Raw genomic sequence first — 25,873 nt, 5'->3', positions numbered from 1 at the left:
GGCCTGTGATGTACCAGTAGTGTTTTAAAGCAGAGTGGTTTGTATATAGTCTGAGTCTAATGGCAGGCCTTCTTGTGATGTGATAGGCTGACTAATGTCTGGTGTGTTTCCATGTAATTCTAGTGACTCCAAGTTAGCTGGCTTGTAGTATCTTATAAGTGAGTATAGTGACTCATTTGTAGTGTCATCTGCCTAAATATAATGGTACTTTATAGTGTGTATCAAAATGGGAAACAAATGCTTTCTGCATTTAAATTGAGGGAAGAGATTAAGTGACTTATTTTAAATGTGGGTTTCAATTGCTGTTTTTAAAAAGCTACAGTTATCAATACAGGAAACTTTATTTTCTAAATGTCCTTGCAGCCAGATATCCTTGATCCTGGTAGCAGGTATTTTTGGTAGTTAGTTTTTGATGCCTGCATCTAGTTGGGAGGGGAAAAGAGAAGAGGATCCGAATAACCATGACACAGTTCCTTATCACCATTGCTTGCCATGGGTTAGCATGCTGTTGCCAGGAGCCCTTTTGGTGCACCTTCTTTTGAAAAGGTGCACCTCAGTTTTCAGTGGATAGCTGTGGATGCATGCACCCTTTTTTGTGTATCTGGAGGACAAGCTGCGGTTGCTGGCCAGTCTGTTTTGATGTTTAACTAGAGCAATCTGTAAGGTGTATAAAATCTGTACCTGCTGGTTTCCACTGGAGACCTGTGAATTTCTGTGTGCATTGTGGTATTCGTTTCCAATGATGCCCTTGAATATCAGACCTAGGAATTTGTGTGTTCTGGGGTGGGTTTTTTAGTTCTTTTTTTTGTTGTTTTGTTTTGGTGAAGCTGTTCAGGGGAGCTTGTAAGACAGTCTCTTGACAGGCTAACTACTTGCAGACAAAGCTGCAAAATATGCCACAGCACCCCCCTCCCCCTTCTGTGGAGCATGATGCACATAGGGATGATGTGAGGTAAGACACTGTGTGTGTTAGCCACTCCCATCATCTCAAACTTACACCTATGAGTGTGTTATCTGTCCAGTCTAGGAAGAGCTATGGTATCTTATCTTGTCAGGAACTTCCCCTGGCGCACAACTGGAAGCAAAGTTATAGGACATAAAGCTATATGGAAGAGAAGCATTCCTGGTTTGGAGGTGTCACCTGTATCTTTGTCCAGAGCATAACTAAGGTTAGGTTTCAGCTGGGATTAACTCCTGCCTTGGCCATACTAGTCAGGGATGTGTGTCAGACCTAGTTTGAGTGTGCTCACAGTAAGAGCTGTTGCCCTGAGGCTGTTGGAAGGTGGAGAGGAATGGAGGTGCTAGTATACATGCTCATGTGTAGGTACAGCATGATATGACTTTCTTTAGGTAGTCTGTGGGTGAATGAATGCTGAGGGTGAGCCAGCTTTTATCAAGCAGTAGGTTGCTTGTAGCGCTAAACTCTTCATCTAAGCAAGAGATGGAAGGAATCTGCAAATAACCATCAAGTTGCAGAGGAGGCTTGCAACTTCTTTGGTAGATTGATCTTCTATTGAGTATCAGTTTGCAAACTGGGCAACTGCAGATGAGCCCAGATTTTTAAACTGGTGACATATAAGGAGTCTCTTTAGTGCTGCTGTTCAGAGAATTATGATTGTGTCCTGTCAACTCTCTGTTGCTTTCTGTTGGTATCTGAAAGCTGCCTGGCTTTGTATTCTGTTTGTGGCACTAGGCCTGAACTGTTCTCAGAAAAGGTGATGAAGGGTTAGCTTCGAACTTCGGATTGTCACGCTGTATAAGCAATTGGGCTATTGCTCTTGTTTTCCCACTGTACAATCCCTTTTCGTAGAAGCAAGGAACCAACTAAAGGCACAATAAGCTAATAGCCTCTAGAGAAAACAAGCCTTTTGTAGCCAGCCAGCCTGCATGAAAGATCAAGACCTACCAAGCTAAACAAGTATAGTAGATGAAGCTTCATCCTGTTTCCCATATGTAAAGAGATATATAACTCTTGCTTTCCTTTGTTGCTGGGAGTCCACCTCTGTCAGTGTGGATTCCTCAAAACACTTTAAACTGTTTTAGACTTTAGACTTCTAGCTCTTGAAAGGCAGGCTGTCTTTTGTTTCCTTCACGGTGTAAGATAAATCTTACGGCTGGTCTCTCCCTCAGTTTGAGATCCTGCATTGGAGTGTGAGAGCAAAATGGCTTCTGAAGCTGCATTTTTAGACCAGAGTGAGAAGGCTGTTCCCTGTCTTGATATTGCCATGGTGTCTGCTCGCAGCTTAACACATTTGTATTCAGATGTAGAAAAGTGGTGTGTGGGTCAGTTGGAAAAGCAAACTCCTAGCTCCTAGTTCAGTCTTTGCTCATGTCTACTTTGTTTGTTTTGTTTCTTCATGGTAATAAGTACTATTTTATTGATGTCTTAGAACTTTTTGATAGAACAAGGAGAGGATGTTCTTGTCTTGACCACTCATCAAGCTGTTGCTAAATTGGTGACTAAACGCTTAGATGAGTAATGCTGCCGCTTCTGGTGTGGGCGTGTACATTGTAATTATATGGGCACACCAGTGTAACCTGTCATTTTTTTTGTCTCCGCCTATCTCCCTCTTCTCTCTTCTTTCAGAGTACTTGAATCCTGAAAACGGAGGGCAGCAGATGTTGTCTATAAGTGACGCTTTTATTAAAGGTAAGGTGAAACTTCAAGTCTTGCTGTTGTCTGGTTTTAATATAATGATGAAAACTCCTCAATACTCCTTTAGCAGAGCGTTGACTCTTCAGAAATATTTACTTGACAGTAAATCTGAACTTCTTTGTGGCAAAACTGATATATAAACTATACTCTTAACTTTCTTGAATGCACTTTCAAGATTGAATTTCTTTTACTTCTCAGATTTCTTCATTCAAAAGCACTCAAAGAAAAGCTTTAACTTTTTTTTTTTTTTTAGAGAAGTGCAAGTGCCGAGTCTGTTCACAGCTCCTCCACCCACAAACTTATGTAACAGACATGGATTTTAACTTTCTGGGCAAGAAAATGGAGATGCGATATGATTAATTGCATTACTTTTACACAACAGCTTAAAGTTTAATCTCTTAAATCTTTCTGGGTTTGCTGCCATCGCCACCAGTACTACTTCTGAAATGAAAGGCCATTAGATGCAGTTGTACGTTTTAAGATCCACGTGCCTTCCAAGATTTGTAGCTAGGTATACTTGTGGGCTTTTTTCCTCCAAGTTAATGCAGTTGATTTTGTTGAGCTCATACGAGGAAATAAGGGGGAAATGCCAATATCTGTGCAGCCAGAAAAAATAAAGTCTTTCATTAAACTTATGCATAGCTTTTAGCTGAGCTTTTGAAGGAGAAAGGAAAGGGGAAAAACCAATGTAACTTCTGTTAATCTTCTACACAGCTAATTTTGGGTATGGAGCATCTGGAAGAAGTTAACTGTTGTTTTTAAAGAGTCTTTTTTTCAGTGGTCCTGCTCAGATTACTATTGTATAAGGAATTTGCAGTTGTATTGTGCACTCTGAGGAGTTTTAAACTTGAACTCTGAAGGCTTACATGCTTACTGGTGAAAATTTATACACTACTAGCATAAATGACTTATAATATAGTCAGCCACTATGAGAATGGGAAAGTTTACAACTTCACTCTATAATATCATAATACCTGTGTGTGGAAAAAACTTAGTAACTCTTTCAAGGCACAGAAAACTGCTGAAAGAACCTCTAATCTTGGTACTGCAAAACAGAGAACAGTTCTTAGAAGTTACTGCACAATATAGTGATTGAAAGTGGTAGGCCCCCTCCAAGTGAGAATGGTCTGATGCTGTTGAAACATGTTTTCTGTTTTGAAAACCAGAAATGGCTACAGTTCATGATGACATTTAGGATTTAAAAAGTTGTATTCAGTGGATACAGCCTTCATTGGCATCCTGTTTATTGTAGTGGAGAGATACCTGTGTATATGATGGTTAGGTGGATGGAGGTGAGATGATGTGCTGAGATCTTTTGAAAAGCTTGTGCCAGTTTCTTGGCAGAAGATCCTTGAGAACTCTGTAGTATTAAATACTGTGACACTGGCTTGATGAACCAGCCTGCTGGCAGCTCCCTCTGCACCTGAGCAGCAAAGAGGTGGTGTGTGGGATCAGGGCTGCAAGCCACATAGAGGTTCAAAAGTCTGACATATGAATTGGTAGCATAGTATTTCTTTAAAATACATTTGGGAGATGTGCCAGACAAGACTTTTACTAAGATATCTGATACTTGTGCTGCATATTCAATACCACTGGTACATAGATGTCTTCAAAGCAGCAGTTTTAATGTCTTTGACCAATGTTCTAAGTCTAAAAGGCATTACGATTATGTGTTATACACAATATTTGGAATTTGCTGCTTATTTATAGCCAAAACTGGGGTATAAGATTTTATTTTTCCTTGTCTTAACAAACTTGGTAATAATTCAATTCCAGAAGAGAAGTCTTCTCTCTATACTGGCAGTACAAGAATTTTAGTAGTTCACTTCTTTGTACACTCACCACTGTTATACTCAATACTGTTTGCTGCATTACATTACCCGTGACATCTAACTCAGACTCAGTATTTCAAGAGGCTTAGGCTTATGTCTTAGTAAATTCTTTCCTTTTCAAAGTATCCTTTCAGAAAGACACAGGTATTCAACTGTGACCTTATATTAACAGGGTTTGTTTGTTTCTTGCAGAGTCATTATTCAACAGGAGGGTGGAGGAGAAGTCCAAAGAACTCTTTTTCACACCCCTAGGCTGGCACCACAGCAATCTGGATCTGCTAAGAGAAGAGAATGGGGAGAAACAAGCCATGGAAAGGCTGCTGTAAGAAACAAGTAGAAAAAGGAATTTGCGTATCTTGAGTAGCAATTCCTGAAGCCCCTCTATTCCACCACCTTTCAGTGAGACTTGATCTACAGTGGACAATTCAAGGAACTAACCTGTATTAAGCATTTTTACAGTATATTTTGATTGCTTTGTCTCCCGTGACTTTTTATATTGAAGTACAAGACCAGAGTTGACTGTAGAACATTCTAGGGAGCTGTTTCTTCAGAGGACTTCCTGCACTGTAAATGTTAAGAAATGTACTTTTGAAATGTGACTTCAACTAATCACTGCTCTGTGTTTTTCTCACGAGAAATCTTTGCTTTGCCTTTTTTACAGGTCTGCTAATCACAACCACATGATGGCACTGCTTCAGCAGCTCCTGTACAATGAGTCCCTGTCACTCTCCTGGAGGGATATCATTGTACCTGTGGTCTGCCAGGTAGTTCAAACTGTACGGCCTGATGTCAAGAACAGAGATGATGACATGGATATCCGCCAGTTTGTCCACATCAAAAAAGTAAGTTTCAGGTAGTATATGTAGCAAAACAAAAGGATGCAGCTGCTGGCAGCACCCATTGTTTGAAGAGGAGTCCCCTTTCCACTGCCCCCAGCATGTTCAGTGGTGTAATTGGCCAACATGGCCTTTGGATAGGGTGACGTTCTAGAAAAGGTTGCACAGAGGAACTCTAAATCTGCTGAAAGGTGCTTTCCTGGTCAGCCCTGGAGCTGACCTCTTCTTTCAAGGTGTAGACTGCAGAAGGTAGCAAAGAGCAGCACCTCTGTAATGACTTGCTTCCTTTTTTGGTTTCTGCTTGTTTTGTGCTTGAATTGGAGATGTACTGAACGCTGGATAAGTAGCTTGCAGGACTCTGTGTAGCAATCTATTGCCCTATAACTACCCATTATGGAGGACTGAACTCCTCCCATGCCAAGTACAATGACTTTCTTCAAGAGGGAAACTTAGTTGTTATGGAATGGTGCATCCAGTTCTGCCAGATGGCCCAGTGTTGACATTGTTGAACTGTAAGGCTGAAGTTGTGGCATGCAGAGTTTCTTCTGAGAGGCTGATGTGAAACTAACGTCCAAGGAGGTGGTGGTGTGACTGAGGATCAAAGGCTCAGCCCTATTTTTCTTTGACAAAATTCACCTCGGGAGGCCTCTTTTGTTTGGAAGCCGTGTAAGATGTGAGGACAGCCTTAAGGTTCTGGTGGTAGCTCTGTGGCATCTTTCCAGGCAGCATCAGTTGTTGCTGCCTCTCCTGAAACTCCAGTTCAAAGACCATATGTTCAGAGGCGAAAGCTCTTTGTAGCTGTCTGCTGTTTTCACATGCTGATTACAGAAATGCCCTCTGAAACATGTTATTCAGAAACCCGTTTCATGTTGTTTATTACTCCTGTGATTCATTGTGACTGTAGGCACACCAGTCAATGTTTGATGTATTCAGATACTAGGTAGAATTTTGTTTGGTTTTGGCTTCCCGTCCTCCCTTTCCTTGCAACTTGTTTGTTGTTAGTGGAAGTGGCATGTCCAAAGGTATATGCTCCCCATGGCCTATAGAAGTTATGTTCCCTTAGTATCTTTACCCAGTTTAACAAATATGCATCTGTTGGAAGGGGCATAGAGATCCTGGAACTTAGTATTTCTTTTCATGTTGTTCTTAGTTTGCCAGACTTTAAAGGAAGAGAGTTGTATGTCCAGCATGACTGTATCTGATCTTTCATGTGATAATTAAGGGTTTAGCTGCAGCTTGCACATCAGCTACAACAGGTATTCTACGTGTTAGGTTTACTGCATTAGAAGTTATGGGACTGTGACAGTTCTAAAAATGTTCTTTGCTTTATTAGATCCCTGGTGGAAAGAAATTTGACTCCATGGTGGTGAATGGATTTGTTTGCACTAAGAATGTTGCACACAAAAAGGTAATGCAGGCTTGATTGATCAAGTGCTGGCTGTAGTGCATGCTGATGCAAGTGTGCTGTGACTTTCTTTTTGTGTTGTGAAGCTTTTTTCACTACTCATGAGGTTTGCGAGCTTTCTCTAGTTTGAGACCCTAAACAAGAATGGCTTTTATAGAATGGTTTGGGTTGGAAGGGACCTTATAGATCATCTAGTTCCAACCCCCTGCCATGGGCAGGGACACCTTCCACTGGACCAGGTTGCTCAAAGCCCCGCCCAATCTGGCCTTGGACACTTCCAGGGAGAGGGCAGCCACAGCTTCTCTGGGCAGCCTGTTCCAGTTCCTCACCACCCTCATCGTGGAGAATTTCTTTCTTAAATCTAAGCTAAATCTACTGTCTTTCAGTTTAAAGCAGTGACCCCTTGTCCTGTCACTCCAGACCCTGGTAAAAAGTCCCTCTCCAGCTTTCCTGTGGGCCCCCTTCAGGTACTGGAAGGCTGCTATAAGGTCTCCCCAGAGCCTGCTGTTCTCCAGGCTGAACAGCCCCAACTCTCTCAGCCTTTCCTCACAGGAGAGGTGCTCCAGCCCTCTGATCATTTTTGTGGCCCTCCTCTGGACCTGCTCCAACAGCTCCATGTCTCTCCTGTGCTGAGGGCTCCAGAGCTGGACACAGGACTCCAGGTGGGGTCTCACCAGACTGAAGCAGAGGGGCAGAATCCCCTCCCTTGCCCTGCTGGCCACACTGCTTTTGATGCAGCCCAGGATGTGGTTGGCCTTCTGGGCTGCGAGCGCACATTGTTGGGTCATGTTGAGCTTCTCATCAACCAGCATCCCCAAGTCCTTCTCCTCATGGACTCTCTCAATCCATTCTCCGCCCAGCCTGTATCTGGGCTTGGGATTGCCCCGACCCATATGCAGGACCTTGCACTTGGCCTTGTTGAATTTCATGAGGTTTGCACAGGCCCACTTCTCAAGCCTGTCCAGGTCCCTCTGGATGGTGTCCCTTCACTCCAGCGTGTCGACCACACCACATCGCTTGGTGTTGTCAGCAAACTTGCTGAGGTTGCGTTCAATCCCACTGTTCTGTCGCCAACAAAGATGCTAAACAGCACTGATCCCAGTACCAACCCCTGAGGAACGCCACTCGTCACTGGTCTGCACAGAGTATTCAAAGCATTTATTTTCCAAGCTGTTTTCTTTTAGCCCGGAGATTCTAGGGGGTGAAGCTTTCCCTCACGTATGTATAGAAGAACATCCTTTCCACTCCTACCACCCCAGAATGCGTCTAATAATTACCTGAAGTTTTAGCCAGAAAAAGGCATTTATGGTTCTGACTTATGTTAATAAAATGAGCCTTTAAATAAGGCAGGAGGTCAAGATAGAAGTGGTGTGGATGGAGGCTTTAAAGTGTACCAAGACTTTGGGGTTCTTGGGGGTGACTGTAGAAGCCTGTAGCATTGCACTCTTCAAAAAGCTACTGTCCAGTAAGTTCCAACAACTGGGTATGACATCTTCATAAGAAGGAAGAATGTGTAGTTGGGGCTGCAGGGTAGGTATAGCTAAGACACTTTTTTTTGGGGGGGGGAGGGGTGGATCAGACCTGAGATGTCTGTCTTTTTTTATTCTTGTGTACTTTTTTCCCTTACAGGTGTTTGCATTTTTGTTTTAACTATTTTTGTGTCTTTCTTAGATGAACTCGTGCTTAAAAAATCCCAAAATTCTTCTGCTGAAGTGCTCAATTGAGTATCTCTATCGAGAAGAGACAAAGTTTACCTGCATAGACCCTATAGTACTTCAGGTGAGAGCATGCTTTTATTCTTGGTTAAAATTGCCTGAGGTCTAGTGATTCAAAAAAAAGATGATCAGTGCACATCTGATTTTCTTCAGTGTGTAAGGTGGAGTTGAGTGAGTGAGACTGCATAAGAAAGAAAATTTTTCTGTTCTAGCAGCTAGCTAAGAAAAGTGCTGTGGTAAATGCAGTACAAACTTGCGGTCTTGCGCTGAGGGTTTTTGTCATCAAGTTACATGTACTGAGAGAAATCTTATCCTTGCATTTAAATGCAGTATTTTGGAAAACACATCTTGTTTTTAATGATACAGTGTGTAAGGTACAGTTCAGAAGGTCAGAGCTAGCTATGGTTTAGGTGTGCGAAGAAATATTAGAAAAGTTAGTGTAGGTGAGGGTTAGCTGGCCACCCATGTTATTTATTGTCAGGCTTAACAAAATGGGAGAAAGTCAACCTAATGAAGTGACAAAGTACAGAATGTCACTTGGAACCAGTGCCCTGCCCCTGTGAGCAGGGAGATGCTGTAAGTGTGAAAACACTGAAGTGGGTAGACCTTTTCTTTAACACACTGCAATCCTGTCTGAGAATCTGTCTTCAGGTGTTTGCCAGGATATCCGTAGCAAGGGTATTTGGTGACCTGCTGAGCTTGAGCCATAATGTTTGTTTCTGTATTTGACTGTTTCCTTAGCGTGCATTTAAGACTACTTCTGTTTGGTGATTAATAGACAGGATTACAGGTACGAAAGCTTTAGCAATAAAACTTGTCTCTGCCTAGTGAGTTGGTTTTCTAGTAAAAGCATAAACTGAGACCTGCCCTTTGTCTAAATGGGGTAGAAGTATGTACTATACTTCCTAAATATTGATGTCTCATTATTTCAGTGTCTGCTTCAGAACATGATCATAACTATTTGTGTATCTACATTAAAGTCCTATAGAAAAGAAAATACGACAGAAATACTAGTTCAATTGAAAAAGTTAGCTCCTAGCAAAAGCTTTGTCTTTGCTACACTAACATGAATGTATGTGTTTGGAGGAGCTGGAAAACTGCTTTTGTGGTATCTTTCTCTTGCACAGAACTTTTAAAACCTGACTGATGTGACCTGCAATAACACAATTGAGAATACCTGGCTTGGGAAGCCGTATCCTTCCTCTGGCAGTATAGGCCTTTAGTTCTGATATAGTTGCAACCCTGCTTTCTCTTTCTGTGTGTGGTAATAAAAGTGTGTGGGGGGGGGGGGGAATAGTGAGATGAAGGCAGAAAGTCGGCATGGTTAGAAGAGCAGTTTTGCAGTGCACAGCATTTGAGAGAAGCACTGTCCCCAAATACGGAGTTAGAGACTGAGGCTCTGTGTACAGACTTGTAGAGGCACAGAGCACTGGCATTCTCTTTGTGAATGGAAGTGTCTCTAAGTGCCGGCACTCACCATTAGCATGTATTTGAAGGTGGAGAACGTAATATTGCAAACAGCTTTGGTTTAGGATGCTCTAATTCTAGCACCTTTTTGAACATAAAGCCTTTTTCCATGTAAGGATGTAACGTGCGTATGTATATGTTTGAATTCTGCTGCAAGTCTCTTACTTCAGACTGGCATAGGACTGTATCCTCACGTGCAATCAGCGCATGTAACAAATGACTGATAAACTGGGTGTTGTGCTGTGGGGGTGGGGAAATGTGCACAATGGGCAACTGGTGGTGTTTTCTGGATAGCTGGTTTTCTTGTTTTGTAGGAAAGGTCAGTATATAAATGAAAGAGAAAGTAATATTAAGCATTTAATTGTGATTTTTTTTTTTTTTTTTTTGGATGGGTTTGCAGTAGTTCAATGCCATACTTTGTTCCTGTCTGCAGGAAAGGGAGTTCTTGAAGAACTACGTACAGCGGATAGTAGATGTCAGGCCTAATTTGGTCCTTGTTGAGAAGACTGTGTCCCGAATTGCCCAGGACATGCTCTTAGAACATGGTATCACTCTGGTCATAAATGTTAAGCCGGTGAGCATTTCCTGTCAGAGTCAGACTGGGCCTTGTGGTGGATCTGTGTAATTTTTCCTTGTAGCAAGCTCCCTGGAGAAAGGAATGAGTTGTCTTACTTTCTGCTCTAACCAAATCTAGGCTCTTTTTTAATGGTACTACTCTTCCAATAAGGCAAGATAGGCAAACCTAGAGAATAACTTTTCTTCAGCTCTTCACAGCTACTCTGCTGTGTCCTTGCTTGGTAGTTCCTTCTACTCTGGCTTTGTTCTAGTTAACTCTGACTCCTATTTGTAGCACATCCTGCATGGGTCCTCAGTGGTCCCCAGAGAGCATCTCTCTGAGGCAGGATACAGACAGCCAAACAGAGAGTGGCTGTGGGAGTTTGCTGAGCTCCTGATAGCCAGCACTATGCTGACTGCACTGTACCTGCTGGAACTTCTTTCACTTGGACAGATCCAGGTATCTCCAAGGAAGGGCACAACCTTACCTCTCACGAGAAATATTTATCCAACTGCTTTTCTAATGTTCTTGTATGTTGTGGGTGTGTGTTTGTGTGACGGGATTTAACCCAGAGTTTGCGTCTCGGTGAGAGGTTTCCTGGATCACACTGGCTTTTTTTTTCTTTTCTTTTTTTTTTTTTTTTTTGAAGAGTAAGCTAAGGATGTTAATGTCCTCTTTGCACTGCAGATTCTTACTGTACTTTCAATTTTTACAGCAAGTGTTAGACCGGGTAAGTCGAATGACCCAGGGAGACTTAGTGATGTCAATGGATCAACTGTTGACCAAACCACGTTTGGGAACCTGTCATAAATTTTATATGCAAGTTTTTCAGTTGCCCAATGGTGAGTAAAGCTTAATGTTGTCTTAGCTTGTGTGTGTGAAAGCATGAATGCTTTGCTCCTCTTAACTAGATCTGAACTGTTGGGTGCCTTGTGTAATGAAGTATTATTATGCTTCCTACTCAGTTTTCTTTACTGCTGTTACATCTAGGAACTACAGTCTTAGCCCAGGAACTGGCTCTGGACACAAAACCATGATCTTACAAAGATGAGACACACTAGACTTTAATTAGGCTAGCTTCTTCCTTCCAAACTTTTTTTTTTTCCTCTTCCCACCACTCTGGAGTTTATCTAGTATCTAGTCAGAAAGGATTCATTTCAATGCAGAATTGGATTTATCAGGGCTCTGTCAACAAACTGTTGAAAACATTGCATAGCAGAGATTTGCTAGCTTATCTGGTCACCTATTCAGTTGCTTAACCATCCTCATCGTAAAGAATTTTTCTGCATAGAAACAGAGAATTGTAGAACAGCCTGGGCTGGAAGGGACCTCAGAAGATCATCTGCTCCAACCTTAACATATCCAATCAGAATTTACCTTGTGGCAATTTGTCCACACTTCCCCTTGTCCAATCATTATGCACCTTTGAGAAATGTGATTTCTTTTTCTTTGTAATCACCTTTAGGCAGTGGAAGTCTGCAAAGGAAGGAGGAAGAAATGCTGCTTGACAGGTTACCAGTGGTGCTGGTACACGTGAATGCTGTTGGTGCAAATCTTTGTAGAGATGCAGTCTTTGTATCTCTTCCCCTTCCACTTCCCCATGCCTCCTTCCAGCCTTTAAATTGCACTCAATCTTATAGGCTTTTGACTTGTAAGGATGAGAAAATGCGCCTAGGAGGATAGCAGTTCTTTTGCTTCACGGCTGCAGAGTCTATAGTGATCCTAGAATATGCTGTTTAGGCCAACGTGTTCTGTGTGGCCATCACTTGGACTTTATGATGATTTGTTTCACCAAACAGGAGAAGTTTTATAGCAAAGGCTTGTTTTGCTTGCAAAAGTAAGTTATTTCAGTACAGTGATGTGAATTTCTGCAGCTGGATTGTGCTTCCAATGTGACTTGCTTTTAGTCTCTGTTATAGTCTCTTCAGTGTGTGAGATACCGAAAAGCAGGTTAACTGTAGTTGCCATCCTAACTCCTATGTTTTGTGTTTTTTTCTTTTTTCCTTCTAGATCAGACAAAAACCTTGATGTTCTTTGAAGGGTGTCCCCAGCACCTGGGTTGCACAATCAAGTTGTGTGGTGCTGCGGAGTACGAGCTGGCCCGTGTGAAGGAGATCCTAATCTTCATGGTCTGTGTGGCTTATCATTCCCAGCTGGAAATCTCTTTCCTTATGGATGAGTTTGCTATGCCCCCTACTCTGACTAAAAACACCTCCTTTCACTCCCTTATTGAGGAGCCAGGCAATGAAAATGAACAACAGAACCTCTTCAATGGTGAGGATTTCAGCACAGCAGTCAGAGATGTTGAACTGTCCTCTGAAAAGCTGCCTGTAGTCTCTGAGTCAGTGTCCTCTGAGGCCAGCTTGCTTGAACAAAGAAGTTTATTTGAGAGAGGTGACCAAGAGAACAGTCAGCTGGAATCAGCATCCTCAAAACAGCAAGAGCACCACAAAGTGGAGTCACCATTTCCAGTGTTCAACTCTGTACCTCCTGCAATACCTGAAACATCCCTGCTTCCCCTCCACGGCATGGACCAGCACTTGGTCACTCTGGATAGCCAGATGCTAGAGCCTCTTCAACAGGCAGATGATCTGCAGGAGTCCAAGAGTCACATGAGAGTCTTCAGAGACCCTCTCCAGGATGATACTGGTTTATATGTCACGGAAGAGGTAACTTCTTCTGAGGATCGTCTCAAGACTTACTCTGCAGCATTTAAGCAGGAGTTGAAAGATGTCATTCTCTGTATTTCTCCTGTAATGATGTTCCGTGAACCATTTCTTTTGACTGAAAAAGGCATGAGGTGCCCTGCCCGGGAATATTTCCCAGAGCAAGTTTATTGGTCTCCACTCCTCAATAAGGAATACAAGGAGTTGGAGAGCAGAAGGAAGAGACAATTATTGCGGGATCTCTCTGGACTACAGGGGATGAATGGGAGTATCCAAGCCAAGGCTATCCAAATCTTACCTTCTCACGAGTTGGTTAATACTAGAATAGCAGAACATCTAGGTGATAGCCAGAGCTTAGCTAGAATGCTGGCTGACTATCGGGCCAGAGGAGGGAGGATACTACAGAAAAGCGCAGATCCCTTTGCCCAAAGTAAGGATGTGTGTAGTGTCCCTGCTGGAAAAACTGGATGCAGAACTGAAGAGGATGAGAAGGGACTGGCTCAGAGTGAATCCTCCTGGTCTCATAAGGTAAGATTCAAAACTATGTTACTGAAAAAACAGGTTACATCAGTTTGTCCTGGTAATACAGAAGGTGTAGTGTCTTGTATTAAATGTTAAACCAGAGTTGTGGGGTTTTGTTTTGTTTTTGACGGAGTCAAAACTGCATTTTAGATTGCAGTGCTCTGGGCACTTAAGTCAATATAACGAGGGACTACGTGGGTATAAGAGACTGACTGCAGAATTTCCCTGAGAAGGGAAGAGGCTGTGAGACTACTTTCTGAAAAATGCAGTCAGACACGAATCAGTGTATTACATTGCCTGTTCAGCTCAACCGTATGTGACTGATTTCTGAAAATGAGTACATGAAGGGGGAGCAAACTGAAAGACAAGTTCCTGTAACTATGCTTTCTTGCTGCTTGTGTGTGTGATTTCTGGGAGTGTAATATTTTTGTCTTCAGAGGGCTTAATGTCACGGAAACAGCAGTAGGCTGTAATTTACATTGAAGTATTTGACTAAGAGTTTTGGTTATCCGAAGAAACGTGAATATCTCATAATGGAGGAAGGGGAATCCTTCTCGAAATTTCAAAGCAAGGCAGTATGTACTTGTAATCAAAATATTTAAAGTTTTGGGAAACTGCCATGAAAGCAACTAAGTTGTATCTGAGAAAAAGTATCTTGGGACTTGCTTGAACTGGAAGTTGTTCTGGAAAAAAAGTCTATGAACAAGAGTAACAGAACTGATCCCTTGGAATAGTGAAACGTTTTGGTCCCTGAGCCAATCAGCCCCCAAGTTCATGAGCAGAAGTCACTTTTTAATTGGTGCTTAAATGTAAGTCTGTGTAGCTTCACAGGCCGTAATCTTGCAAACTGTAAGACTAGCCCTTGCTCTGGATCAGACTTTGATGTTGTTTTAAACTTATTCAGTGATCAAAGAGAAGTATTTGGTAACTTCATAGTTCTGTAGGGTGTGGAAGGGGAAACAGCTCCATTCCAGCAGCAGCGTGGTAAATCTCTTCACAGAGGACAGAAAACTGGAAGTCTTTCTATAGCCTGAATGAGTAATTGAGGTATAATATATTGGCAGAGTTTTGACTCAACATGTCCTCAGCTGTAGAGTGCTGTGGAGACTATGGATGTTTATCTCGGGACTCTCTTTGTTTTCTGTTTCACTGAGCTTGCTTTCAACAGAAACACGTGCGTGTGCATTGGTTTCATTATGCACGTTAGTTACGCTGTTCTAAAAATGGCAGTTAGCACTTATACATGGTACAAGTCTACCTGAAGCTTGGAGATAATGCAAGGTTAATCTGTAGAAAAGGAGCAAACAGAGATTCATCTGTAAATAAAACTACTAGAACAGAATTTTGTCATTAGGAGCTGTGTGTGGATAGAGGTGTCTGTAACCAGTAAATGAGTTGTTTTCTTTCTACCAGGTGGATTGCCTGAGTCCAGTAAATCATCAGAGGCTCTGTGTTCTCTTCAGTAGCTCTTCTGCTCAGTCCAGCAATGCTCCAAGTGCCTGTGTTAGCCCCTGGTATGAAAAGTACTTCTCTACAGCTTGTATAGTTGCTATCTTTGTTCCAAAGTCAAGGTTCATGCTTGCCTCATAGCGGTATTTCTTGGAGGACTCGTTGGCAGGTTGTGCCCATCCTGTAACAGAAACTGTTGCCAAAATAATTTTGTCTTGCCTAGTCAGGTGGATCTAGAGCAGTATCCCATAGCCTTTGTAATCCACAAGGCATGAATGAGAAAGCCCAGCCTAGAACCGAATGCTTTAGCTGGTCCTTTCACTGCAGAGTAATGTATGTGTGGGGAGGGCACTGCATGCAGTCTTGTGGGGAAGACTTAGTGTATGTAAACACAGATGAATGTCCAAGCCCAAAAATAAGCCTGGAGAGGATCTCAGAATATTTCTAGGTTGTATTATCTAAGAATGGCATTTGAATGTATTGCTATCTTTCTCATATTATTCAGAGCTTTGACTGTATTTCCAGCTTAGGGGGCTGTAATATGTTAACTGTGTGCAACTTATGACACACTTCTAGCTCTACAAAACAGGACAGATCTTGGTGTTTCATCATTCAGCTCAGGTGAAAATATAGAGCTGGCTCTCCCAGGGAAAGATCTGGTGTTCCTGTAAAAGCTTAGGAATGAACCAAAGAAGGTGGTGATAAACTCACTAAACGACAACAACAAGAGGATGTAAATTACTGATATTAGAGATGTCTGAATTGTGACACTTAATACTTACACATTTTAAGTGGCTTGATCACCTCAGGTTCTGAGAAAACAAAAGTTGCTGTTAAATCTTCTAGAAGAATGATCTTTTCTTAAGGCTTTTTTAATCTTCTGGATGTACTCTTTTTGTAACTGTTTAAATGTTAGTGTTTGGTGCATCAAGCTGTCTAGACTTCTGTGCCTAGATATTCTTGAACATGGTTTGCAAGAGTGCAGTTGAATTGTATTTGACTCTCAAATGGTGAGTTTAAAGTTGTTCTAGTTGGACTCTTAGCTCGTTATTAGCAAACTTGACAGCAGGGATCTAGCAAGGGTAATCAAGAGGAAAAAAAGCCTTTGAAGGTCTACAGGGCTGAAAACAAGCCAGCAGTGGGTGCAGATCTGTGCACCTAAAGGCCATTGCACAGCTAACAGTGGCAGCATCCACCCTCTAAAGCTTTTCTTTCTCTGCTTTAGGATTGTGACCATGGAGTTCTATGGGAAAAATGACCTGACTCTTGGGATTTTTCTGGAGCGCTACTGTTTCAGGTGAAGAGGAACTTATTTTAAATTGCATTCTAAACAAAACAAAAGCTTTTGATAGCTCTGTGAAGTTGACCTCCTGTCCTCTTCATAGACTCTGTTTCCTCTGCACTTAGGAGAATAGCATGCAAATCTGTAGAGGCCGTTGTGTCCTAGTAAAGCTTACCACTTAAATCTGTTGCTCCCTTTGCTTTATTATCATGCTGCAGAGAAACAGGAGCTGGATTTAAGAGTTCACATACTCACAAGCAAATACATCCACTGCTTTCCCACTTGGGCCCTGTCCCTCTTATTTGCTTTAATGAGGAAGTGGAACAGATTAGAAAACGTCGTACAAGTTTGTAAAGACAAATGTGATCACTTAACACTTTCTTGTAGTGACTGGGGCTCCCAGGGCTTAAATTAAGAGTCTGAGCATGTATTTCAAATGGCTATTTTCCAAGACAAGCAACTGAACTGATCACAATTTTCTGAGGTTCCTATCTGAACTTTCAAATGAGTTCTGGAAAAAGCCTACACTACTCCTTTAGCATTATCCGAACGTCTCAGAGTAAGGCTTAGTCATATCTGCAAGATGGCTAACGTAAATGGACCAGGACACTTTTAGCTCTGGCAAAGTACTGTGTAGTTTATTTCATCTGACAGAAATGCAAGTTGTTATGTTTCAGTAATAACCAGTACTGCCAGAATGCCATACAGAATCTCAGCAGGCTGTGAAGCTGGATGGGAAGCCTGTGGCTCCTTAAAAGACAGAATTACTCGGTTCTCTCCACTGACCACCTGCAGTAGCAAAATGCTCTTAATGTTCAGCCTTCTCTGGAGGAAGTATTTCATAGAATCATAGAAAGTTTTGGGTCGGAAGGGACCCCTAGAGGTCATCTAGTTCAACCCCCCTGCAGCGAGCAGGGACACTACAAACTAGATCAGGTTGCTCGGAGCCCTGTCCAACCTGGTCTTGAATGTTTCCAGGGATGGGGCCTCCACTACCTCTCTGGGCAACCCGTTCCAGTGTTTCACCACCCTCATTGTAAAGAATTTCTTCCTTATATCCAGCCTAAACCTACCCTGTTTTGGTTTAAAACCATTACCCCTCGTCCTGTCACTGCTGTCTCTACTAAAAAGATTGTCCCCATCTTTTCTATAGGCTCCCTTTAAGTACTGAAAGGCTGCAATCAGGTCTCCCCGCAGCCTTCTCTTCTCCAGGCTGAACAAGCCCAACTCTCTCAGCCTGTCCTCACAGGAGGGGTGCTCCAGCCCTCGGATCATTTTTGTAGCCCTCCTTTGGACCCGCTCCAACAGTTCCACATCCTTCTTGTGCTGAGGGCTCCAGAGCTGGACGGAGGACTCCAGGTGAGGTCTCACCAGAGCAGAGTAGAGGGGCAGAATCACCTCTCTCGCCCTGCTGGCCACGCTTCTCCTGATGCAGCCCAGGACACGGTTGGCCCTCTGGGCTGCCAGCGCACATTGCCGGCTCATGTCCAGCCTTTCGTCTATCAGTACCCCCAAGTCCCTCTCAGCAGGGCTGCTCTCGATCCTTTCATCCCCCAGCCTGTATTGATAGCGGGGATTACCCCGACCCAGGTGTAGGACCTTGCACTTGGCTGTGTTGAACCTCATGAGGTTCACACAGACCCACCTCTCCAGCTTGTCCAGGTCCCTCTGGATGGCATCCCGTCCTTCTGGTGTCTCAACCGTACCACTCAGGTTGGTGTCATCTGCAAACTTGCTGAGGCTACACTCGATGTCGCTGTCCATGTCATTGATGAATATATTGAACAGCACCGGTCCCAGTACGGACCCCTGAGGGACTCCACTCGTCACTGGTCTCCATCTGGACATTGAGCCGTTGACCACTACCCTTTGGCTGCGACCATCCAGCCAATTCCTTATCCACCAAACAGTGCACCCATCAAATCCATGGCTCTCCAATTTAGAGAGAAGGATGTTGTGGGGGACCGTGTCAAAGGCTTTACAAGAATCCAGATAGATGACGTCCATTGGTTTTCCCTTGTCCACTCGTGTTGTTACACCATCATAGAAAGCCACTAGGTTGGTGAGGCAGGACTTGCCCTTGGTGAAGCCATGCTGGCTGTCTCGAATCACCTCCTTGGCCTCCATGTGCCTTAGCATATCTTGTAGGAGGATCTGTTCCATGAGCTTCCCAGGCACAGAGGTGAGGCTGGCAGGTCGGTAGTTCCCAGGGTCTTCCTTTCTACCCTTTTTGAAAAGGGCACAATGTTTCCCTTTTTCCAGTCACTGGGGACTTCCCCTGACTGCCATGACTTTTCAAATATCATGGAGAGTGGCTTGGCAACTACATCAGCCAGTTCCCTCCGGACTCTGGGATGCATCTCATCAGGTCCCATGGACTTCTGTACGTTTAGGTTCCTCAGGAGGTCCCGAACCTGATCTTCACTTAGAGCTGGAGGGATTTTACCCTCCTGGACTCCTTCATGCCATCCATTGACTCGGGAGGGGTGAGGAGAGAGGTTGCCAGTGAAGACTGAGGCAAAAAAGTTGTTGAGTACCTCAGCTTTCTCCTCATCTGCTGTTACCAGTTTGCCGGTCTCGCTCATGAGCGGGGGTACGCTTTCTTTGACCATCTTTTTCCGGCTGACATACCTGCAGAAGCCCTTCTGGTTATTTTTCGCATCCCTTGCCAAGTTCAGCTCCAGCTGTGCCTTGGCCTTCCTGACCCCCTCCCTACACAACCGGGCAGCTTCCCTATACTCTTCCCAGGAAGCCAGTCCCTGCTTCCACTGCCTGTGCAGTTCCCTCTTCTTCCTTAGTTTGACCAGCATCTCTTGGCTCAGCCATGCCGGTCTCTCCCCCGTTCTCTGCCCGACTTCTTACACTTGGGGATCGAGAGCTCTTGCGCTCTGTGGAATACATCCTTAAAGACGTGCCAGCTCTGTTCTGTTTCCCTGTCCCTGAGGACCGTTTCCCAGGGAGTCCTTCTGACTGTCTGCTTGAAGAGCTGGAAATTTGTCCTCCTAAAATTTAGGGTCCTGACTATGCTCTTCTTTATTCCCATTTTTTTAATGAGGAAGTGGAACAGATTACGAAATGACTTACAAGTTTGTAAAGACAAATGTGTTCACTTAACACTTTCTTGTAGCGATTGGGGCTCCCAGGGCTTAATTAAGAGTCTGAGCATGTATTTCAAATGGCTGTTTTCCAATAATTCCCGTTATTTCTCCTTGTGCTGATCAATGAGGAGCAGCAGCTTAGCTGCCCACTTTTCAGTTCTTGTTTCTGACTAGCTAGTGTGTGCTAAAATGAATGCTTTTCAATCTCCATAGTTTCATTAATTAACTTTTTTTTTCCATATGAGCAAGGAGGATCTGGGCTTTTTCAGGCTACTTCTGTTTCTGAAGAATTCCCTACTTCACTTTGATGCCTAAACAATTCAGCTTTTTCTGGTGTCAGTCTCCCTCACTTAAAGGAAACCCATCCAAAGAAAGGTCATGGAATTTTCTGTTTAAAGAGGTTGTATGGCACTATTTTGCTCACCTCTTCCTTCAGGAACTGAAACATTACCATTTTGAAGGCTTTTCGGCACATCTTTGTGCTCAGTAACCTGTGGTCTAGTACACTGCTGAAGTGGTCTTCTAATTTGGTGCCAAGCACTTCCAGGTGCTTAATCTGTATTTTTTTGGACTATATGGAGTATGTTGGTAGAAAGTAATTCATTATAAAAAGGTTGTGAAAGCAGCCAGTATCCAGTCACTTCTTTTGGGACCTATACAGCCATTGCTAGCAAGACAACTTCCCTATATGCTATTTCTAAATGAGTACAATTCACTCTGCAGCAACAGCCTTCACTAGAGGCTTAGGAAACTTTTACAGTGAAGATAAATAGTACTGTGATATTAAAAGGCATATTAGATATGTTGTATCAGATCTTCAGTAGAGCCTGGCATATGGTCATTCATAAGCATTTCCATTTCTCTCCCTAAGGCCTTCCTACCAATGCCCCAGCATGTTCTGTGAGACACCGATGGTGCACCACATTCGTCGCTTTGTTCATGGGCAAGGCTGTGTGCAAATTGTGTTAAAGGAGCTGGACTCCCCGGTCCCTGGGTACCAGCATACCATTCTTACTTACTCCTGGTGTAGACTGTGCAAACAGGTAAGGATTCGGACTTAAGAATCGTTGCTATTCCAATTTAGTGTTCCTGTTGTGACTGGGCTTGTACGGAAAGGCAGCATTTTTGAGAAAGTGCTCATCCCTGGAGCTGTGACTAAACTGATACAGATGTTCTCATGTAGCCAAAAATTCTGCTTGTAGAATTGGGGCTGTTGAGGGTGAAACATCTTGTGTGAGGTAGTCCTGTTGGAAAGTGTCAAACCTGGCTCTGAGAGGGTAGGTTTAAGTGGAGTTGGTGTATTGCTGGAAACTGTTTTATGACACATGGAAAAAGTGGGGTTGCCCTCTTAGTAGAGATGAAGAGTATGGTCCCTTTGCTGCAGTGGATCAGTATGAACATCAAAAGAATGTACGTGTGGGGAAGGATAGACACTGAGACCTACTGGCTGAGCAGTTGGCTAAAACCCCTTGGTGTTCTTTGATCTGCTATGGACTGGGCAGTCTGCATTGTGTCAGGGTGATGCCTAGACCTTCTTTAGTAGTCATTAGACAGTAAGTAAAATCTTCATTAGAGGAATGATAAATTGCTTTAAAAACCAGAAAATAGTAAGATTGTGTATTATCTGAAACTTCTTCTGTAACTTAGCTAAGAAAACATTTCCAACTGTATACTCATGTCTAGCTAAACATTGTAAAACTGAAGAGCCCTCAGATGAGGATAAAACTTAATTAAAAAAGATTCATACAGCGCCTGAAATGCAAAACATCTCAATTAACCATACGGATGACTCAATTCGCCTACTTATGCTGGCTTAAACCTGGCTGTTGGATTTAAGAATACCTGGAGGAATTCAATGTAATTGTTGAAGGCAAGACCTATGCTGCTGTGTATACACCTGTTCTATAACCTTTTATTTCTGTGTGCTCATGTAAACACTAATATGTTTGTGGCTATTAAGTATGTATGAAATGGTGGCTGCTCTGAACTTGCAAGCACTGCTGGAGCTGAAATACACTGCCAAACAATACTAATGGATTTGTAGCTGAAGAATCACCGGGGAAGAAGCAGATGATGAAATGACTACTGCTGACTGGATTGCTGGAAATTGTCTCTATGCAGAGAAATAGCATCCCAGATATAATCTTCTGTCAAGGATATATTTGCACTGTCCCAACTTAGCACCTGTTATCATCAGCTAGCAGGTGTTGTTTATCCGATTTATTGTAACTTTGTGTTGGCCTTAGCTTTGCATAAATGCTTTCTTTCCTGTTTAGTATGTTTCAGGGTTGTGGATGTTTCTGGTACTGGAAATATTGGATTGCTGTCTAGGTTAGCCTGTCCTTAGTCTTGATTGAAGGATGAAATTAAGACACTTGGCTTTCAATTTTTCAGGTGACGCCAGTTGTTCCCCTTTCCAATGATTCGTGGTCTATGTCTTTCGCAAAATACCTTGAGCTGAGATTCTATGGGCACCAGTACACTCGAAGGGCCAATGCAGAGCCTTGTGGTCATTCCATTCATCATGACTATCACCAGTATTTCTCCTATAATCAGATGGTGGCATCTTTCAGGTGAGATCCACTTCTAAAAATGTCCTTCTCTCTCTCTAGTACTATGTGAAGCATATAGCTGTAGTAAGGATTCATCAGGTCTGTCCTTCACTTTGACTACAGCATGGAATACTATAACTGCAAGTGCAGGATTGCGTGCTGGCTTGCAGAGGCACTATGGGTGCCATCATTGTCCTGGGTGGGGTGGGCAGTGTTCCTAAGAATGGATGGCTCCAGTTCATGATACAGAAGGGAAACACATTTCCCCGTCTAATCTTGAAAACTTTCAGAATTTTGGTTTTGCAACATAATCTGTGGTTTTACTTTTTGCCTAGGAGATAAATGAGCAGGATATTATTGCTGCTAAAAGTAACTAAAGCCCTGGACACATTGCCAGTGCCACTTCTCATATAAGGGCCACAAACCACAATATGGTGTAGAGTTAGTGTTGTGTGGAGAGAGTCTTGTTAATGGCTGTTGTATTGCCTTCTCAGCTACTCGCCAATCCGGCTGCTCGAAGTGTGTGTCCCACTCCCTAAGATCTACATCAAACGGCAGGCTCCATCAAAGGTTACTATTTTGCAGGATCTCAAGGATTTCTCTCAAAAGTAAGCTTTGTCTTCAATACCTTCCTCAGCTTATTTGTATTTTGGACTGTTATTAGCAGAACACAAAACCATTTTTTTCTAGTATAGACTTGCTAAATATTCATTATTTAATAGGAAGGTAATGGTTTTAAGCACATTTATATGTGCATATCCTCAAGTTGTGTCAGGGGAGGTTTAGACTGGATATTAGGAAAAATTTCTTTACTGAAAGATTGGCCAGGCATTGGAAGAGGCTGCCCAGGGAAGTGGTGGAGTCACCATCCCTGAAGGTGTTCAAAAAACGTGTAGATGTGGCACTTTGGGACATGGTTTAGTAGGCATGGTGGTGTTGGGTGGATGGTTGGACTTGATGATCTTAGAGGCCTTTTCCAACCTCAATGATTCTATGATTCTAAGGGAGCGGTAGTATTAGAAATATCTTTATTACCTTTAGCTGCTCTGTCTCTACTAATCTCTCACCTTTTCATCTGGCAGCAATTCAGCTTAAAAATAGCCACCAGAAACTTAGATTCTTCTCTTCTTCATCCCTGAATGTTGCACCCATATTTGAGTGACACAGCATGTTTCTGAATGATGTTGCCAAGTAGCCACTGAAAGGTCGACTATCAGCTGGTGTCTGAAATGTCACCTTTTCTTACAAAATGCCTGCTCAAGAACAGCTAAAATATTTCTAATTCCTCCTTCTAATACTAATACTGGAACAGAGGAGGTTGTCCTAGAGGGCTTAATCTGAAAACTGCAGGTAACGCTTTGTACACTTACCCTAACATTCCTTTCTGGAAGATTTATCTGAACAAGTTTAAATCGTGCCTTCAGTCCAGAAAAACTGCAAAGGCATTGCTCAGATCTGTTGTCCAAACAGAACTGTTTTCATTATGTTGGTCATGTGGCAGTTAAACTCTCTGGTGTGTAAAAGACATTGCCTTTGTTACTAGTGAATATGAAAACAGCAGACAATTGGGCACCTTCTTGTAGCCTGAGGTAAATTGCTGTAGGCCTAGACACCTTCTAAATGTAGGAACAAAAAAGTGGGAGACAGGCATGGTGGAAACTGTATTAAACCCAGCTTGACTGCTGTTCTACCTAGTGGCAGCATTCCTGCATGGCTGATGTCTCTGTGACCGCCTGACTTCAGAACCTATGGAGCTTCATTTGGAGTTGAAATAGTTACTCACTGTTTTTGAGCCCTTCTGGTGGAGGTGTAGCTTGTGGTCCCAGATTCTTCTAGGCACAGATGACACAACAGTTCCCCTCTGGAAGTAGTGTATGTGTGACATGTATTGCTCTCTGACAAGTTCCACTGCTAAGAATAAGTTGTGAAGAGGAATGTCAGTTTGTGTAACTTGTAGGTTTCTGCTACACTAGTGGAATTTTTTCCAACTTTCCCTGTAAATTCAGCAGGACAGTCTACTGTGCAGAAGACTGTCATATATCATCTTTTGTATTCTTAAATGCATTCAGACTTTTATTAAAGTATGTTGAAGATGTTCCAAGTAGTCTCAGCTGAACTCTTTGCATCCCTGTTGGCAGGGTTTCACAGGTGTATCTTGCTGTTGATGATCGCCTTGCTTCTCTGAAAACAGACACTTTCAGCAAAACAAGAGAAGAGAAAATGGAAGACCTCTTTGCCCAAAAGGAGGTAATGGACTATTTCTGCATCAGCAGACGATAGGCTGCAGAGCATGTGAAGAAGCCACTCACATCTAGTGTCATCTCTGGTCACAGAACACTGACAGTTTTTCTTTTGGCAGATGGAGGAGGGGGAGTTTCAAAACTGGACTGAGAAAATCCAAGCAAGGCTGCTTTCATCATCATTAGACACACCTCAACAGCTGCAATCTGTTTTTGAATCTCTGATAGCTAAAAAGCAAGGACTTTGTGAGATGCTACAAGCCTGGAATAATAGGTAAGAGGACACATGTTGGAATCATGAGCAACACACATACTGTGTTGGTTACAGAAGGGAAGGAGTTCTTCTGTATTTTCTCTCCCTGTAGTGCAGTTGCTATGTAGAGTGTGTTATGACAGCATATGCTGAATGCCCTCTGCTGGTTAAGACGACAGAGCTGTATGATTGGAACAGAAAATCATTTGAGGCCAGATAATAGAAGTGTTCTGTTGTAGAGCACAACTTGCATCTCAGAGGACAAAGTGTAATTTGAATAAATGTGGGAGAGAGGGGAAGAGGAGAGCATGGGAAAGCAAATAATTGGGTGAAGATGAAGCAAATGTTCTGATTTTGGCCATCTGAGACATAGCTTTGGCACATGTTAGCAGCCATCTGAGTTTGCAGTAAAGACTTGTGAAGGCGTGCTTGGCTGTATTCTAGTATGGAGAAACTTCATAACTTGTGCCTTTCACAGCTAATACCTGTAACCTGTCTTTTGATTCATTTTTCTTTGTTTTTATTTCTGTGGGTGGTTTTTTGGGGGGTTTTTTGTTTGTTTGTTTTTTTAAGATTGCAGGATCTCTTCCAACAAGAGAAAGGGAGAAAACGTCCATCAGTACCACCTAGCCCTGGGAGACTGAGGCAAGGTGAAGAAAGCAAGGTACAAATAACAGGCTAGAAGCTACTTTTTTTTTTTTTCCTGAGGCAAAACTATAGTATTAATATTGGCTTCAGTTCACGTAGTGAACCTCTTGTACTGCATCATGTTGTTTTCAGCTGTAAAAGCTTGAATTGCATGTTAGTAAGATAACTAAATATGAATAGAATTTGATGATTTTCTGTGGTGTTTGTGTGGTGTTAATCTGAATACTGACCGGCGAGCTGCACTCGTTGTCAGGTCTATGCCTAGATGGGAAGGAGCTCACCTTGTTATACCCTAGGTTGTTGCTTATCCCTTGTGGGGAAAAAAAAGAAGGCAAAAATTATCGGGAGAGGTAGAGCAAACACAGGAAGGACTGGTAATGATTTGCAGGTTCATCTCTGTTCTGTGAGGTGTCCTGTGGGAGCTGGCTGAGGGAATATACAGATGATTTTGAACTGCTGCCTCTAGCTCTATCTAAGTGTACAGTTGCCAGAATGCTTAACAACTAGCCTTTGGGAAGCTGGTACCCCAAGACAATGTCCAGACTGCAAGGCAGTACAATATAAGCATCATACAGAGAGGCTGAACTCCCAATAGCTCTAACATTAGCAAGGTGCGCTAAGAAACCCAATGAGACCCTGAATTTGCTGCATACTTGTGTGTCCTTGCCACTTAATACATATTTGTTAGATGCTGAA

The 25,873-nt window shown here is 42.8% G+C and overlaps 1 protein-coding gene across 5 annotated transcripts in view; it reads left to right on the top strand.

Moving 5' to 3' along the window:
• PIKFYVE (phosphoinositide kinase, FYVE-type zinc finger containing) overlaps nucleotides 1-25,873 on the top strand; it is a 71,217-nt gene that overhangs the window by 30,229 nt on the left and 15,115 nt on the right. For all 5 annotated transcript variants that reach the window (XM_075429888.1, XM_075429887.1, XM_075429886.1 and 2 more), the window contains 16 exons: nucleotides 2,588-2,650; nucleotides 4,681-4,810; nucleotides 5,150-5,330; nucleotides 6,658-6,732; nucleotides 8,401-8,508; nucleotides 10,345-10,485; nucleotides 11,183-11,309; nucleotides 12,478-13,661; nucleotides 15,069-15,169; nucleotides 16,330-16,401; nucleotides 20,356-20,527; nucleotides 21,879-22,057; nucleotides 22,531-22,644; nucleotides 24,175-24,283; nucleotides 24,396-24,550; nucleotides 25,103-25,193. In XM_075429888.1, coding sequence (XP_075286003.1) covers nucleotides 2,588-2,650; nucleotides 4,681-4,810; nucleotides 5,150-5,330; nucleotides 6,658-6,732; nucleotides 8,401-8,508; nucleotides 10,345-10,485; nucleotides 11,183-11,309; nucleotides 12,478-13,661; nucleotides 15,069-15,169; nucleotides 16,330-16,401; nucleotides 20,356-20,527; nucleotides 21,879-22,057; nucleotides 22,531-22,644; nucleotides 24,175-24,283; nucleotides 24,396-24,550; nucleotides 25,103-25,193 — 3,002 coding nt within the window. The remainder of the gene's footprint in view (nucleotides 1-2,587; nucleotides 2,651-4,680; nucleotides 4,811-5,149; nucleotides 5,331-6,657; nucleotides 6,733-8,400; nucleotides 8,509-10,344; nucleotides 10,486-11,182; nucleotides 11,310-12,477; nucleotides 13,662-15,068; nucleotides 15,170-16,329; nucleotides 16,402-20,355; nucleotides 20,528-21,878; nucleotides 22,058-22,530; nucleotides 22,645-24,174; nucleotides 24,284-24,395; nucleotides 24,551-25,102; nucleotides 25,194-25,873) is intronic.

This window comes from Opisthocomus hoazin, chromosome 9, assembly GCF_030867145.1.
Source record: "Opisthocomus hoazin isolate bOpiHoa1 chromosome 9, bOpiHoa1.hap1, whole genome shotgun sequence".
NCBI lineage: Eukaryota > Metazoa > Chordata > Aves > Opisthocomiformes > Opisthocomidae > Opisthocomus > Opisthocomus hoazin.
Note: the sequence above shows the minus strand (reverse complement) of the source record. Positions and strands in the feature narration are given on the sequence as shown.